Source organism: Bombina bombina, chromosome 12 (genome assembly GCF_027579735.1).
Source record: "Bombina bombina isolate aBomBom1 chromosome 12, aBomBom1.pri, whole genome shotgun sequence".
Classification (NCBI taxonomy): domain Eukaryota; kingdom Metazoa; phylum Chordata; class Amphibia; order Anura; family Bombinatoridae; genus Bombina; species Bombina bombina.
The window spans coordinates 71,702,419-71,720,969 of NC_069510.1; the positions used below are offsets into that span (position 1 = coordinate 71,702,419).

The window sequence follows — 18,551 nt, forward strand, 5'->3', positions numbered from 1 at the left end:
TCCAATCACCTCCAACTGTGGCATTGGGCCACAGATGGACGAAAGGCAGACTGGAGAGAAAGTCAGGAAGCAAGAATCTTGTCTTTTCTGACCTCCATCAGAAAAATCTTCAAGGACAAGTAATCTATTATAATCCCTAGGAAACACACTTTGGTAGATGGAACAAGAGAACTTTTTTTCCAAATTTACCTTCCACCCATGGGAACGTAGAAAAGACAACAGTATCTCTGTATGAGATTGGGCTAGTTGAAAAGCTGTCGTCCAGATAAGGCACAACAGCAATTCCCTGGGATCTGATCACAGCCAATAGTGCCCCCAGAACCTTTGTGAATATTCTGGGAGCTGTGGCCAGACCAAATGGAAGTGCAACAAATAGAAAGCGCTTGTCCAGAAAGGCAAACCTCAGATACTGATGGTGTTCCCTATGTATGGTAGCATGAAGGTATGCGTCCTTCAGGTCTATGGTCATCATAAACTGACCTTCCTGTACTAAAGGGAGAATGGAACAAATATTTTCCATCTCAAAGGACGGAACCCTGAGGAATTTGTTAAGACACTTAAGGTCTAAAATGGACCTAAAAGTTCCCTCCATTTTTGGGAACCACAAACAGATTTGAGTAGAATCCTAGACCCTGCTCTGCTAGAGGGACAGAAACAATAACTCCAAGAGAGTGTACGTCTTTTACACAGTTTAAGAAGGCTTCCTTCTTTATTTGGTTTGAGCATAGTCTTGACAGGAGAAATCTGCCCCTTGGAGGGCAAGACTTGAATCCCATTCTGTAACCCTGAGATACTATGTCCACCACCCAAGGGTCTGGGACATCGCATATTCAGGCTTGACGAATAAGAGAAAGCCTGCCCCCCACCTGATCCACACAGGAATCGGGGATGGAACCTTTATGCTGATTTAGAGTCAGCAGAAGGCTTTTTGTTTTGTTTTCCCTTATTCCAGGGTTGGTTGGATTTCCAAGAAGATCTGGGTTGATCCGGTTTAGATGAGGAAGAGGAGGACTTTTGTCCTTTTAAGTTACGAAAGGAACGAAAATTAGAAGTCTAACGACCTCTAGATCTGTTTTTCTTGTCCTGAGATAGGAAAGATCCCTTTCCACCCGTAATCATTGAAATGATCTTTGTTAGACCAGGTTCAAAAAGAGTCTTTTCCTTGTAAGGTAAAACCAAAAGCTTGCCCTTAGAAGAGACATCGGCCCACAGAGCCCTGCGAGATAGAACCATGAATCTAGACATCTTAGCTCTGAGACTAATTAACTGCATATTGGCATCAGAGATAAAAGTATTGGCCAATTTAAGAGCTTTGATCCTATCTTGAATCTCCTCTACTGTAGTTTCCTCTGTAATAAGATCAGATAATGCATCACACCAATATGATGCAGCTCCTGCAACCATAGCAATACTTGCTGCTAGTTGCCACTGCAATCCTTGATGGACATACATCTTTTTTAAGTAAGCCTCTAGCTTCTTGTCCATTGGGTCCTTAAAATAGCAACAATCCTTTATTGGAATGGTAGTTCTCTTAGCAAGAGTAGAAATATCTCCTTATACTTTTGGAACAGTGCACCATGAGTCACGAATAGAGTCAGCTACAGGAAACATCTTCTTAAAAACAGGGGAAGGGGAAAAAGGAACCCCTGGTTTGTCCCATTCCTGAGCAATAATTTCAGACATCTTCCTTGGTACAGGAAAAACCTCCCCAGAAGACGGGGAATCATAGACTCTATCCAATTTTGAAGACTTCGTGCAGTTGACAGCAACCGCCAGTTCAGAGTCGTCCAAAGTAGCTAGAACCTCCTTCAAAAGTAAGCGGAGGTGCTCAAGCTTAAATCTAAAATTAACTTTTTCAGATTCTGAAGATTTTTCTGCTAAAGTGTCAGAGTCTGAGATCTCACGTTCAAAAGCTAATGAAGTATCCTCATCATCAGACATCTGAGTAAGAATGGCTAATGCAGTCCTAGAATCAGAAACCTTAGCATTAAGCAAGTGTTTAGATTTTCTCTTGCGCTTACCTAATGAAGGGAAAGCTGACAAAGCCGCTGCTACTGCAGAAGAAACCTGAGCGGCAAAATCCCCAGGAAAATAAACACCCTCAGGTGGATGAGAGGACACAGAAGGCACAGTATGAGAAACAACTAAGGCTTGGGACGTTTGAGGAGAAAGCTGAGGCATGTCACGCACAGCATTATCCTGAGAGACAGGCTCAGAAAGGAGCAATTTGTCTTTAAATTTTAAAGTCTAAAATAAACAAGATGAACAAAATTGCATAGGCAAAACAATTTGGGCTTCTAAACAAAGTAAACATTTATCCATGGAGTTGGACTGATCCTGTTCTAAGTCCATAGCAAATAATTCCCACAAGTAAACAAGGCAAATTGAAAAATAAAATGCTTTTAAAATTTTATTAAAGATTAAAATTTAAGTAAGGACCTATAATGAATCAGACACCGCACTTTGTGTAGTAGTCTATACTATAATGCGGATTATTCCACTGAGCCACTTAGACCTCTTGAGGAAAGAAAACAAAATTTTTAGAAAAAAAATACCTCAGATTGCCTGAGGTTCCTACCGCCAAGATAATACCCCACTAGCAACAGGAATGGAGTCTGACTTGCTCAGTAATACGATCCGATCGAAGCCACCAAAAAAACAGCCTCCACTTGAAAAGCTGAACTGTACTGCGTATCAGTCCGGTCACAATGGGATCGCTATGCTAAACCGGAAGTGTGGGTGTCACATGACCGGACTAAAATTAAAGTGCGCAATATTTCCATGCAGAGGAAAGGAGGCGCCGTTTGACATTTACAATTTATTAAAAAAACGGAATTACTGTCTTAAGTATCATGGCTCACCAGCCTAACAGCCCATGTCCAACACATATCTCTAGACAAATACATCCCAGCCCTTTGAGTGAACTCTGTATCTTCAATCTCATGCTGCCAAGTTAGGAATAAATTTATCCCATATTAAGTGTGCCAATAAAAAAATGTGTCCATATGAATCCTAATATTAATCAAGGATTATTATCTTTGTAGGGAACAACAAAAGGGATCGAGAAGGAGGATTAACCCCATAAGTGCTGCTGTCCTTCATTACCTGAAAGGCAAAGGCACTTACCTTAGATACTTGTATAAGAGATGCTGATCCTCAAGGTGTGACAGGCACTACGCTCCCTGTCATGGACCTGTAGGAAAAGAAAGAACAGAGTAACCAACTCTGGCTTTCAACAAAAGGGTAAACAAAGTGTTAAAAGTAAAGCAAAGGACTGCCTCGCCACCTTTTAAATGCTAAAAGCCACCACTACTCATACTCAAGACAGAGATTGACGTGGACACAGCTAGACCCCAATCCTTGCTTGCAGGGAAAAATACCCATAAAAGGATTAAATTCTTCAGACACTAACTTTGCACAACCTCCATTGACAGAGGCAAAAGAAATGACTGGGGGTTATGGGTAAGGCAGTTACACTTAACAGCTTTGCTGGGGTGCTCTTTGCCTCCTCCTGCTGGCCAGGAGTTGAATATCCCGCTAGTAATTGGAATGATGTTGTGGACTCTCCATGTCATAGGAAAGAAATTAATCTTCCATGTTTGTTTATTAGTATAGTATGAACCAGTAGGTTTACCCAGATATATTTCTAATATTGTGCCTTTATATACTATACATTACATTTATTTGAATCTTGAATTAACTGGGTTCCAGATTTAATAATAAAAATGTATTTGGCCTCTTGTCTACTGTTAACCTTTTTGTACAATGTATTCCATGTGTATAGGATGCTTATAGTGGAGGAATTAATAAGAAGGAACAACTAGGAACTGAAGTGCTAAGTGTTTTCTTGTTAAGCCTTGGGTATCCTTAAAGGTTTACTAGTATACAATCAGGTTTTGACTAAGGCCAAAAAGATTCCTAGGAATTTAAAAGCAGAGCAGTCCAATTTGCATGGCATGCATATTCACAAACCTTTGGCCCTGCAGTCCTGATGTCAGCCATATTGCCACAAGAGACCATGCCCCTGGCCTTGCAACCCCTCCATCATCCACATATGGTATATTCATCAGATCAACCCCTCTGTCAGTCACATACCAATACCATACCCCCTGCCCATGCAGCTCCTCTGTCAGTCACATGCCTATACCATACCCCCTGCCCATGCAGCTCCTCTCTCAGTCACATACCTATAACATACCCCCTGCCCATGCAGCTCCTCTGTCAGTCACATGCCTATACCATACCCCCTGCCCATGCAGCTCCTCTGTCAGTCACATACCTATACCATACCCCCTGCCCATGCAGCTCCTCTGTCAGTCACATACCTATACCATACCCCCTGCCCATGCAGCTCCTCTGTCAGTCACATACCTATACCATACCCCCTGCCCATTCAGCTCCTCTGTCAGTCACATGTCTATACCATACCACCTGCCCATTCAGCTCCTCTGTCAGCCACATGCCTATACCATACCCCCTGCCCAAGCAGCTCCTCTGTCAGCCACATGCCTATACCATACCCCCTGCCCATTCAGCTCCTCTGTCAGTCACATGCCTATACCATACCCCCTGCCCAATCAGCTCCTCTGTCAGCCACATGCCTATAACATACCCCCTGCCCATTCAGCTCCTCTATCAGTCACATGCCTATACCATACCCCCTGCCCATGCAGCTCCTCTGTCAGTCACATGCCTATTCCATACCCCCTGCCCATTCAGCTCCTCTGTCAGTCACATGCCTATTCCATACCCCCTGCCCATTCAGCTCCTCTGTCAGTCACATGCCTGTACCATACCCCCTGCACATGCAGCTCCTCTGTCAGTCACATGCCTATACCATACCCCCTGCACATGCAGCTCCTCTGTCAGTCACATGCCTATACTATACCCCCTGCACATGCAGCTCCTCTGTCAGTCACATGCCTATACCATACCCCCTGCCCATGCAGCTCCTCTGTCAGTCACATGCCTATTCCATACCCCCTGCCTATTCAGCTCCTCTGTCAGTCACATGCCTATACACCATACCCCCTGCCCATTCAGCTCCTCTGTCAGTCACATGCCTATACCATACCCCCTGCCCATGCAGTCCCTCTGTCAGTCACATGCCTATACCATACCCCCTGTCCATTCAGCTCCTCTGTCAGTCACATGCCTATACCATACCCCCTGCCCATTCAGCTCCTCTGTCAGTCATATGTCTATGCCAGATGCCCTGGCCCTGCAGTTCTACTGTCAGTCACATGCCTATACCAGAAAACCAGACCATGTCTCTGTAGCTCCTCTCTCAGTCACATGCCTATATCAGAATAGCAAACCACTGGCTCTGTAGCTCCTCTGTTAGTCACATGCCTATACCAGAATACCAGACCATGGCTCTGTAGCTCCTCTGTCAGTCGCATGCCTACATCACACCAGCTGACCATGCAACTCCTCTGTCAGTCACATGCCTATACCATATCCCCTGGCCCTTCAACTCCTGTGTCAGTCACATGCCTACACCATACTTCTTGTCTATGCCAGATGCCCTGGCCCTGCAGCTCTATCAGTCGCATGCCTATATCAGAATACCAGACCATGGCTCTGTAGATCCTCTATTAGTCGCATGTCTATACGATACCCCCTGCCCATTCAGCTCCTCTGTCAGTCACATGCCTATACCATACCCCCTGCCCATTCAGCTCCTCTGTCAGTCACATGCCTATACACCATACCCCCTGCCCATTCAGCTCCTCTGTCAGTCACATGTATATACCATACCCCCTGCCCATTCAGCTCCTCTGTCAGTCACATGCCTATACCATACCCCCTGCCCAAGCAGCTCCTCTGTCAGTCACATGCCTATACCATACCCCTTGCCCATGCACCTCCTCTGTCAGTCACATGTCTATACCATACCCCCTGCCCATTCAGCTCCTCTGTCAGTCACATGCCTATACCATACCCCCTGCCCAAGCAGCTCCTCTGTCAGTCACATGCCTATACCATACCCCTTGCCCATGCACCTCCTCTGTCAGTCACATGCCTATACCATATCCCCTGGCCATGCAACTCCCCTGTCAGTCACATGCCTATGTCAGAATACCAGACTATGGCTTGTAGCTCCTATCTCAGTCACATGCCTATGCCAGACTCCCTGGCCCTTCAACTCCTGAGTCAGTCACATGCCTACACAACACCTCTTGTCTATGCTAGATGCCCTGGCCCTGCAGCTCCTCTCTCAGTCACATGCCTATACCAGAATACCAGACCATGGCTCTGTAGCTCCTCTCTCAGTCACATGCCTATACCAGAATACCAGACCATGGCTCTGTAGCTCCTCTCAGTCACATGCCTATACCAGAATACCAGACCATGGCTCTGTAGCTCCTCTCTCAGTCACATGCCTATACCAGAATACCAGACCATGGCTCTGTAGCTCCTCTCTCAGTCACATGCCTATACCAGAATACCAGACCATGGCTCTGTAGCTCCTCTCTCAGTCAGATGCCTATACCAGAATACCAGACCATGGCTCTGTAGCTCCTCTCTCAGTCACATGCCTATACCAGAATACCAGACCATGGCTCTGTAGCTCCTCTCTCAGTCACATGCCTATACCAGAATACCAGACCATGGCTCTGTAGCTCCTCTCTCAGTCAGATGCCTATACCAGAATACCAGACCATGGCTCTGTAGCTCCTCTCTCAGTCACATGCCTATACCAGAATACCAGACCATGGCTCTGTAGCTCCTCTCTCAGTCACATGCCTATACCAGAATACCAGACCATGGCTCTGTAGCTCCTCTCTCAGTCACATGCCTATACCAAAATACCAGACCATGGCTCTGTAGCTCCTCTGTTAGTCACATGCCTATACCAGAATACCAGACCATGGCTCTGTAGCTCCTCTCTGTCACATGCCTATACCAGAATACCAGACCATGGCTCTGTAGCTCCTCTCTGTCACATGCCTATACCAGAATACCAGACCATGGCTCTGTAGCTCCTCTCTAAGTCACATGCCTATACCAGAATACCAGACCATGGCTCTGTAGCTCCTCTCTGTCACATGCCTATACCAGAATACCAGACCATGGCTCTGTAGCTCCTCTCTGTCACATGCCTATACCAGAATACCAGACCATGGCTCTGTAGCTCCTCTCTAAGTCACATGCCTATACCAGATTACCAGACCATGGCTCTGTAGCTCCTCTCTCAGTCACATGCCTATACCAGAATACCAGACCATGGCTCTGTAGCTCCTCTCTAAGTCACGTGCCTATACCAGAATACCAGACCATGGCTCTGTAGCTCCTCTCTCAGTCACATGCCTATACCAGAATACCAGACGATGGCTCGGTAGCTCCTCTCTCAGTCACATGCCTATACCAGAATACCAGACCATGGCTCTGTAGCTCCTCTCTCAGTCACGTGCCTATACCAGAATACCAGACCATGGCTCTGTAGCTCCTCTCTCAGTCACATGCCTATACCAGAATACCAGACCATGGCTCAGTAGCTTCTCTCTCAGTCACATGCCTATACCAGAATACCAGACCATGGCTCTGTAGCTCCTCTCTCAGTCACGTGCCTATACCAGAATACCAGACCATGGCTCTGTAGCTCCTCTCTGTCACATGCCTATACCAGAATACCAGACCATGGCTCTGTAGCTCCTCTCTGTCACATGCCTATACCAGAATACCAGACCATGGCTCTGTAGCTCCTCTCTCAGTCACATGCCTATACCAGAATACCAGACCATGGCTCTGTAGCTCCTCTCTCAGTCACATGCCTATACCAGAATACCAGACCATGACTCAGTAGCTCCTCTCTCAGTCACATGCCTATACCAGAATACCAGACCATGACTCAGTAGCTCCTCTCTCAGTCACATGCCTATACCAGAATACCAGACCATGGCTCTGTAGCTCCTCTCTCAGTCACATGCCTATACCAGAATACCAGACCATGGCTCGGTAGCTCCTCTCTCAGTCACATGCCTATACCAGAATACCAGACCATGGCTCTGTAGCTCCTCTCTCAGTCACATGCCTATACCAGAATACCAGACCATGGCTCTGTAGCTCCTCTCTCAGTCACATGCCTATACCAGAATACCAGACCATGACTCAGTAGCTCCTCTCTCAGTCACATGCCTATACCAGAATACCAGACCATGGCTCTGTAGCTCCTCTCTCAGTCACATGCCTAAACCAGAATACCAGACCATGGCTCTGTAGCTCCTCTCTCAGTCACATGCCTATACCAGAATACCAGACCATGGCTCTGTAGCTCCTCTCTCAGTCACATGCCTATACCAGAATACCAGACCATGGCTCTGTAGCTCCTCTCTCAGTCACATGCCTATACCAGAATACCAGACAATGGCTCTATAGCTCCTCTCTCAGTCACATGCCTATACCAGAATACCAGACCATGGCTCTGTAGCTCCTCTCTCAGTCAGATGCCTATACCAGAATACCAGACCATGGCTCTGTAGCTCCTCTCTGTCACATGCCTATACCAGAATACCAGACCATGGCTCTGTAGCTCCTCTCTGTCACATGCCTATACCAGAATACCAGACCATGGCTCTGTAGCTCCTCTCTCAGTCAGATGCCTATACCAGAATACCAGACCATGGCTCTGTAGCTCCTCTCTCAGTCACATGCCTATACCAGAATACCAGACCATGGCTCTGTATCTCCTCTCTCAGTCACATGCCTATACTAGAATACCAGACCATGGCTCTGTAGCTCCTCTCTCAGTCACATGCCTATACCAGAATACCAGACCATGGCTATGTAGCTCCTCTCTCAGTCAGATGCCTATACCAGAATACCAGACCATGGCTCTGTAGCTCCTCTCTCAGTCACATGCCTATACCAGAATACCAGACCATGGCTCTGTAGCTCCTCTCTCAGTCACATGCCTATACCAGAATACCAGACCATGGCTCTGTAGCTCCTCTCTCAGTCACATGCCTATACCAGAATACCAGACAATGGCTCTATAGCTCCTCTCTCAGTCAGATGCCTATACCAGAATACCAGACCATGGCTCTGTAGCTCCTCTCTGTCACATGCCTATACCAGAATACCAGACCATGGCTCTGTAGCTCCTCTCTCAGTCACATGCCTATACCAGAATACCAGACCATGGCTCTGTAGCTCCTCTCTCAGTCACATGCCTATACCAGAATACCAGACCATGGCTCTGTAGCTCCTCTCTCAGTCACATGCCTATACCAGAATACCAGACAATGGCTCTATAGCTCCTCTCTCAGTCAGATGCCTATAACAGAAAACCAGACCTCTGGCTCTGCAGTTCCCCTGTCAGTCGCATGCCTACATTACACCTCCTAGCTCCTTTATTCGTCATACACCTAAATCAAACCTCCTGACCATACAGTCGTTTTGTGACCCCCATATCTACATCAGACCTCATACACCTCTGGTACAAATTGTTAAAGTCAAACTACACTTTTAAATTAGTAACTTCAATTGCTGAAATATTATAAAGTCCTGCCTTGTACCTTTAACAGCTTCTAATTCAGATTTTGTTTAAGGCTGAGATCATTATATAATATTAAACACCACAATCATGTCCATAGGTGTAAGAATCTGGTGCCTACTAAGAATTTCTGTATTTTACTTCCAACTTCAGCTGTATTATAATACAAAAGAAACCTGTGCCACGTAGCCCCTTCCTAGACCTAAAATCTAAACCAGACACATGTCATCAAAAGGCAAACTGTTTTACAGCCTGCTAGGTATTTTTATAGGGTAATGTATAGTTTTTATAGTTCAGACCACATACAGCAATTTCTACACCTGCAGTTTATGACCTTGGTATTTTCCAGCAGGATTATTATGTTATAGAACCAACAAATGTTCTCGCTAAGGGGAATGAGAAAGGTACATAATGCTTAATATCCACAAAAGACTAAAAAATAATAATAATTAAAATACAAAATAGAAAAAAAAGTACAAAAAAATGAAATGCTCTATAATGTTGTGCTTTTAGACATTTATGTGTTTAAACCTACAGGATTAAACAAATCTCCAGAATTGTTATTGTTTAAAAAGATAGATAATCCCTTTGTTACCCATTCCCCAGTTTTGCATAACCAACACAGTTATATTAATATTCTTTTTACCTCTGTAATTACCTTGTATCTAAGCCTCTGCAGACTGCCCCCTTATTTCAGTTCTTTTGACAGACTTGCATTTTAGCCAATCAATGCTGACTCATAAATAACTGCATGGGAGTGAGCACAATATTATCTATATGTCACACCTGAACTAGCGCTGTCTAACTGTGAATAACTGTCAAAATGCACTGAGATAAGAGGCGGCCTTCAAGGGCTTAGAAATTAGCATATGAAGTTACAGTTTTTGTGCACATTGAGCTTTTGTTTGTGTGCTAACTTTTAATTTTCAATTCATAATACAAGATCAACCACATGAGCACAAAAAGCTTCTGTCTAGCGAAGTTAACGAGCGAGCGGGAGTGCTAAATAACGCTCCACTCATAATCTAGCCCGAAATTGATCCTGGGGAGAACACTGCATAAAACAAAGGGTCTCAAACATATTGTATTAAACACAGAGACTATCAGTAAAGTTCAATAGGAGCACTCACATGTGTTACTGGGCTGGAGAGGGATGAGAAACGAGCACCAGCACTTTAACGCAGAAGGGACAACGTTTGCAAGATTCAAAGAGGCAGATTGCAGGCTCTATAGAGCCATGGCTGAACAGGACTGCAGAGCCGTAGCAGGGATGTACACTAGGCCCAAGCTTAGGTTAAAAAGACAAAACTTCACACCAGAGTTAAGGGTAGGTCAGAATAGGAGTCAGACACTTGGGGGTAGATTTATTATAGTGCGAGTGGACATGATACGATGTAGAGTATCATGTCCGCTGCACATCGATAAATGCCGACAGCATACACTGTCAGCATTTATCATTGCACCAGCAGTTCTTGTGAACTACTGGTGCAATGCCGCCCCCTGCAGATTCACAGCCAGTAGGCCTCTAACAGGGGGTGTCAATCAACCCGATCGTTTTCGATCGGGTTGATTTCTGTCTGCCGTCTCAGAGCAGGCAGACAGGTTATGGAGCAGCGGTCTTTAGACCGCTACTTCATAACTTCTGTTTCCGGCGAGTCTGAAAGCTTGCCGGAAACACGAGGCATCAAGCTCCATGCGGAGCTTGATAAATTAACCCCATGAACACTAGTACAAGGAAGGTTAGGAATAAGAGGAATCATCAACACAGAAACACTAGTACAGAGTAACTTAGGAGCCAGAGAAAGCTTCAATGCAGGAACACTAGTAAAGGAAGATGAGGAAACAGGGGAGTTTTCCATACAAGAACACAGGTTCAGGGGAATCCATTCACATAATAGACAGTATGTAATACCAGAGCACTGGTTGTCTGGAAAGCAGACATATATTTGGTTAATTAAAGAACTTATCACATCTAGGGCAATACATGTGCAGAGATAAAGATATCTTGCATCAGAAGTTAGTTCACAATACAGTTAAAATCAAGCAAAAACCTCCAGTGGCCCAGCCAAGCTTTGGTGCATCCTGACACCCCCAACGGATTCATGATTTTGCAGACCCTTTTTTGCCACATGTCTACAACAGACAGATTAGAACCCATGGCCCTGCAGCCCCTATGCCAGCCACAAGCCAAAATCAGCTTTCAAATCAGACTCCTTGAGGTCTAATGTAGGAATGTGTCAGCCACATTCCTACATTAGACCTCAGAGCAGACCCCCCCCCCCAGCCCTGCATCCCCTCTCTCAACTGTATGATCAAATCAGACCTTAGATCATACTGTAACTATGCAGCCAGTCTGTCACACAAATGTCCACATTAGATCTCAAAGAGGACCCTTTGCCCTGCAACCTCTGTGTCAGCTACATACTTAAAGCAGCCCTCATATCAAAACCCTAGCCCAGGAGCCCCTCTTTCAGTCACATGCCCATATCAGATGTCAGATAAGAATCCTTCCCATGCAGCTTCAACGTCAGCTTCATACCTACATCACTGCTTACTCTGCAGCCCATTTTCTTAATGATGCTGTCTGGTAATCTCTGAAACTGTTGTTTTCCCTCTGCCCTATATGGTATCTCTGAAAAATATAATGTGGGACCTGTAAGTGCAAGGGGCACAAGGAGGGAACAGATAAGCATGCCTTACACAATGGGTGGCCTGTGGTAGTTACACCCATAGTAATAGCAAGTGGGATGGGTGAGGCTTCAATGTTCTTGTATAGTTCACTGGGTATCTGTTGGTTTGCCTAATGGCTATTCCTAACCTGAGTGTAATGACAGAACATAGAAATCAGACATGCCAGGAACTTTAAAGACTCCCACCCAGATTATCCTTGGAAACAATGATTTGTGTCTGAGTTTAATACACTGGTACCCTTTGTATTTTTGTTACACTATAGTCAGACTCATATAATAGTCATCAGTGGAAGAATGATTATACGTGTATTATTTTCTGCAGTACGGCATGGTGTTTGACGCAGGATCCTCACACACATCGTTATTTCTCTACCAATGGCCCGCAGACAAGGAAAACAACACAGGCATTGTCAGCCAGGCCCATACTTGTGATGTGGAAGGTGAGTAAAAGAATTGGATTATCCCCAACTTAATTAAGTTAAAATAAGTTGCTTCTCTGAATTAAAATACAGTAGCATTGTGCAATCGACAAGTACATAATAAAAGGACAATACAATAGAAATTAATTTTGAATGAGCAGTATTTATTTATTTTTTCTAACAGGGTTATTCCATATGAAATCCACAAAAAAAATTTGTCTCACCATTTTTGATTTTTATGAAAATTGGGTAGTGGTTTCTATCACCCTTGAGAAAAACACTAAGGCCTAGATTTGGAGTTTTGCGGCCAAAGGGGTGCGTTAGCTACGCGTGCTTTTTTCTGGCCGCACCTTTTAAATACCGCTGGTATTTAGAGTTCACAGAAGGGCTGCGTTAGGCTCCAAAAAGGGAGCGTATAGCCTAATTTACCGTCACTGCAACTCTCAATACCAGCAGTGCTTACGGACGCGGCCAGCTTAAAAAACGTGCTCGTGCACGATTCCCCCATAGAAAACAATGGGGCTGTTTGAGCTGAAAAAAAACTTAACACCTGCAAAAAAGCAGCGTTCAGCTCCTAACACGGCCCCATTGTTTCCTATGGGGAAACACTTCCTACGTCTGCACCTAACACCCTATATATTACCATATTTTTTTTAACCCCTAATCTGCCGCTCCGTACACCGCCGCAACCTACGTTATCCCTATGAACCCCTAATCTGCTGCCCCTAACACCGCCAACCCCTATATATTTATTAACCCCTAATCTGCCCCCCACAATGTCGCCTCCACCTACCTACAATTATTAACCCCTAATCTGTCGACCGGACCTCACCGCTACTCTAATAAATGTATTAACCCCTAATCCGCCTCACTCCCGCCTCAATAACCCTATAAGAAATATTATTAACCCCTAATCTGTCCTCCCTAACATCTGCCGACCGGACCTCACCGCTACTATAATAAATGTATTAACCCCTAAAGCTAAGTCTAACCCTAACACTAACACCCCCCTAAATTAAATATAATTTAAATCTAACAAAATAAATTAACTATTATTAAATAAATTATTCCTATTTAAAACTAAATACTTCCCTGTAAAATAAACCCTAATATAGCTACAATATAACGAATAATTATATTGTAGCTATTTTAGGATTTATATTTATTTTACAGGCAACTTTGTATTTATTTTTACCAGGTACCATAGCTATTAAATAGTTATTTAATATTTAATAGCTACCTAGTTAAAATAATTACAAAATTACCTGTAAAATAAATCCTAACCTAAGTTACAATTAAACCTAACACTACACTATCAATAAATTAATTAAATACAATACCTACAAATAAATACAATTAAATAAACTAACTAAAGTACAAAAAATAAAAAAGAACTAAGTTACAAAAAATAAAAAAATATTTACAAACATTAGAAAATATTACAACAATTTTAAACTAATTACACCTACTCTAAGCCCCCTAATAAAATAACAAAGCCCCCCAAAATAAAAAAATGCCCTACCCTATTCTAAATTAAAAAAGTTCAAAGCTCTTTTACCTTACCAGCCCTGAAAAGGGCAATTTGCGGGGCATGCCCCAAAGAATTCAGCTCTTTTGCCTGTAAAAAAAACACATACAATACCCCCCCCAACATTACAACCCACCACCCACATACCCCTAATCTAACCCAAACCCCCCTTAAATAAACCTAACACTAAGCCCCTGAAGATCTTCCTACCTTATCTTCACCATGCCGGGTTCACCGATCCGTCCACCGAAGTCTTGATCCAAGCCTCCGAAGTCTTGATCCAAGCCCAAGCGGGGGCTGAAAAGTGACGTCCATCCTCCGGCTGAAGTCTTGATCCAAGCGGCAAATGAAGAAGTCCATCTTCGGGCAGAAGTCTTCATGCTATCCGGGCAGAAGAGTAGATCCGGACCGGCAAACATCTTCATCCAAGCCGCATCTTCTATGTTGTTCCATCCGATGACGAGCGGCTGATCTTGAAGACCTCCGGCGCGGATCCATCCTCTTCGTTCGACGTCCAACTGAAGAATGAAGGACTGATTCCATCAGCCAATAAGAATTTTCCTACCTTAATTCCGATTGGCTGATAGAATCCTATCAGCCAATCGGAATTCGAGGGACGCCATCTTGGATGACGTCCCTTAAAGGAACCTTCATTCTTCAGTTGGACGTTGAACGAAGAGGATGGATCCGCGCCGGAGGTCTTCAAGATCAGCCGCTCGTCATCGGATGGAACAACATAGAAGATGCGGTTTGGATGAAGATGTTTGCTGGTCCAGATCTACTCTTCTGCCCGGATAGCATGAAGACTTCTGCCCGAAGATGGACTTCTTCATTTGCCGCTTGGATCAAGACTTCAGCTGGAGGATGGACGTCACTCTTCAGCCCCCGCTTGGGCTTGGATCAAGACTTTGGAGGCTTGGATCAAGACTTCGGTGGACGGATCGGTGAACCCGGCGTGGTGAAGATAAGGTAGGAAGATCTTCAGGGGCTTAGTGTTAGGTTTATTTAAGGGGGGTTTGGGTTAGATTAGGGGTATGTGGGTGGTGGGTTGTAATGTTGGGGGGGGTATTGTATGTGTTTTTTTTACAGGCAAAAGAGCTGAATTCTTTGGGGCATGCCCCGCAAATGGCACTTTTCAGGGCTGGTAAGGTAAAAGAGCTTTGAACTTTTTTAATTTAGAATAGGGTAGGGCATTTTTTTTATTTTGGGGGGCTTTGTTATTTTATTAAGGGGCTTAGAGTAGGTGTAATTAGTTTAAAATTGTTGTAATATTTTTCTAATGTTTGTAAATATTTTTTTATTTTTTGTAACTTAGTTCTTTTTTATTTTTTGTACTTTAGTTAGTTTATTTAATTGTATTTATTTGTAGGTATTGTATTTAATTAATTTATTGATAGTGTAGTATTAGGTTTAATTGTAGATAATTGTAGGTATTTTATTTAAGTCATTTATTGATAGTGTAGTGTTAGGTTTAATTGTAACTTAGGTTAGGATTTATTTTACAGGTAATTTTGTAATTATTTTAACTAGGTAGCTATTAAATAGTAAATAACTATTTAATAGCTATTGTACCTGGTTAAAATAAATACAAAGTTGCCTGTAAAATAAATATAAATCCTAAAATAGCTACAATATAATTATTTGTTATATTGTAGCTATATTAGGGTTTATTTTACAGGTAAGTATTTAGTTTTAAATAGGAATAATTTATTTAATAAGAGTTAATTTTTTTTGTTAGATTTAAATTATATTTTACCTTAGGGGGTGTTAGTGTTAGGGTTAGACTTAGCTTTATGGGTTAATACATTTATTAGAGTAGCGGTGAGGTCCGGTCGGCAGATTAGGGGTTAATAATTGAAGTTAGGTGTCGGCGATGTTAGGGAGGGCAGATTAGGGGTTAATAATATTTATTATAGGGTTATTGAGGCAGGAGTGAGGCGGATTAGGGGTTAATACATTTATTATAGTAGCGGTGAGGTGCGGTCGGCAGATTAGGGGTTAATTATTGTAGGTAGCTGGCGGCGACGTTGTGGGGGGCAGATTAGGGGTTAAGAAATATAATATAGGGGTCGGCGGTGTTAGGGACAGCAGATTAGGGGTACATAAGTATAATGTAGGTGGCGGCGCTGTGCGGTCGGCAGATTAGGGGTTAATAATTGTAGGTAGGTGGTGGCGACGTTGGGGGCGGCAGATTAGGGGTTAATAAATATAATATAGGGGTCAGCGGTGTTAGGGGCAGCAGATTAGGGGTACATAAGTATAACGTAGGTGGCGGCGCTGTGCGGTCGGCAGATTAGGGGTTAATAATTGTAGGTAGGTGGTGGCGACGTTGGGGCGGCAGATTAGGGGTTAATAAATATAATATAGGGGTCAGCGGTGTTAGGGGCAGCAGATTAGGGGTACATAAGTATAAGGTAGGTGGCGGCGGTGTGCGGTCGGCAGATTAGGGGTTAAAAAAAATTATTATAGTGGCGGCGATGTGGGGGGACCTCGGTTTAGGGGTACATAGGTAGTTTATGGGTGTTAGTGTACTGTAGAGCACAGTAGTTAAGAGCTTTATGAACCGGCGTTAGCCCAAAAAGCTCTTAACTCCTGTTTTTTTTCTGCGGCTGGAGTCTTGTTGTTAGATTTCTAACGCTCACTTCAGCCAAGACTCTAAATACCGGCGTTAGAAAGATCCCATTGAAAAGATAGGATACGCAAATGGCGTAGGGGGATCTGCGGTATGGAAAAGTCGCGGCTGGAAAGTGAGCGTTAGACCCTTTCCTGACTGACTCCAAATACCAGCGGGCGGCCAAAACCAGCGTTAGGAGCCTCTAACGCTGGTTTTGACGGCTAATGCCAAACTCCAAATCTAGGCGAAAATTTCTAGATTTTTAAAAAATGTTCTTATGAGTTATAGAGAACATAAAATCACATGTTCAGGACATTTTTTTATTGGTCATATATTTTTTTTCTATAAGAGCTAAACAGCTCTTATATCATTTTTGTACCACTTGGAGTAATAACGCAAATTTTCTTTCTTCTTAAAAGGGTATATAAAGATCTATCAACTTCAATTTATTTTGGAATTTTAAAATTGATTCCACATTGACATATTTGACCCTGAAAAAGCATATTCTTCAAATTTTATGATTTTCAGTATTTTTTTTTTACACTGAAGGCCTGAGAATAACAAGCTGATTTTTCTTTCACCCATACTACCCAGGGGAAAGAACTTCAGGAAAAAAAATAATTGTTACTAGCAGTACTTCACCGGATTTGAAGGCCTAAATATGTAGAAAATGGAGGTTTGTTTAATCATATTTAGACAGCCATAGGGGCCTATCTCGAAAGGAGCTTGGCGGCCCGTGTTTCTGGCGAGTCTTCAGACAAAGGGCTCATATTTAACAAGCTCCGTATGGAGCTTGATGGCCCCTGTTTCTGGCGAGTCTTCAGACTCGCCAGAAACAGCAGTTATGAAGCAGCGGTCACAAAGACCGCTGCTCCATAACCTGTCCACCTGCTCTGAGCAGGCGGACAGACATCGCCGCAATTCAACCCGATCGAGTACGATCTGGTTGATTGACACCCCCCTGCTGGCGACCGATTGGCCGCGAGTCTGCAGGGGGCGGTGAGCTGCTGGTGCAATGCTGAATACGGCAAGCATATTGCTCGCCGTATTCAGCAATGTCGGATCAGGTCCGACAGACATTGATAACTAGAGGCCAATGACCGCTGCTCCATAACCCTGTCCGCCTGCTCTGAGCAGGGGGACAGAAATTGCCCCAATTCAACCCTATCGAGTACGATTGGGTTGATTGACACCTCCCCTGCTGGCGGTCTATTGGCCGCGAGTCTGCAGGGGGCAGCGTTGCACCAGCAGCTCTTGTGAGCTGCTGGTGCAATGCTGAATACGGAGAGCGTATTGCTCTCCGCATTCAGCGAGGTCTTGCGGACCTGATCCGCACTGATTAATTATGTAGCTTGTAAAGTTAATTTTAGCTTTAGTATAGAGATTACCCTCCTACCTGACACTTCCCACCCCCTGATCCCTACCTGATCTCTCCCAAATAGCTCTCTTCGGATATATATAGGAATATCTATTTCAAAATACATAGAACTTATTCTGCTAAGTGCAACATTTGGATGATGAACTAGCAATACAACTAAGGGAGATATATTTTTAAATATGCTAAAACATAACTTCATGTCGCAATTAATAGAGGAGTCAACTATATAGGATTTACTGCTATCAAACAATAATATTAAACATATAAGTCAAAGAACACGTAGGTAACAGTGATCAGAACATGGTCACCTTTGAAGTTACTTTCCATAAGAAGTGTTACAAGGGGTCTACCAAGACATTTAATTTTAAGAAAGCAAAATTCAATGATTTAAGGAAATTGTTAAAATAACATAAATTTGGACAA

At 43.6% G+C, this 18,551-nt stretch overlaps 1 protein-coding gene across 1 annotated transcript in view; it reads left to right on the forward strand.

The window, feature by feature from the left end:
* The window catches only part of LOC128643054 (ectonucleoside triphosphate diphosphohydrolase 8), a 172,661-nt gene that overhangs the window by 105,868 nt on the left and 48,242 nt on the right, over nucleotides 1-18,551 (forward strand). The window contains exon 3 of the mRNA XM_053695988.1: nucleotides 12,512-12,629. Coding sequence (XP_053551963.1) covers nucleotides 12,512-12,629 — 118 coding nt within the window. The remainder of the gene's footprint in view (nucleotides 1-12,511; nucleotides 12,630-18,551) is intronic.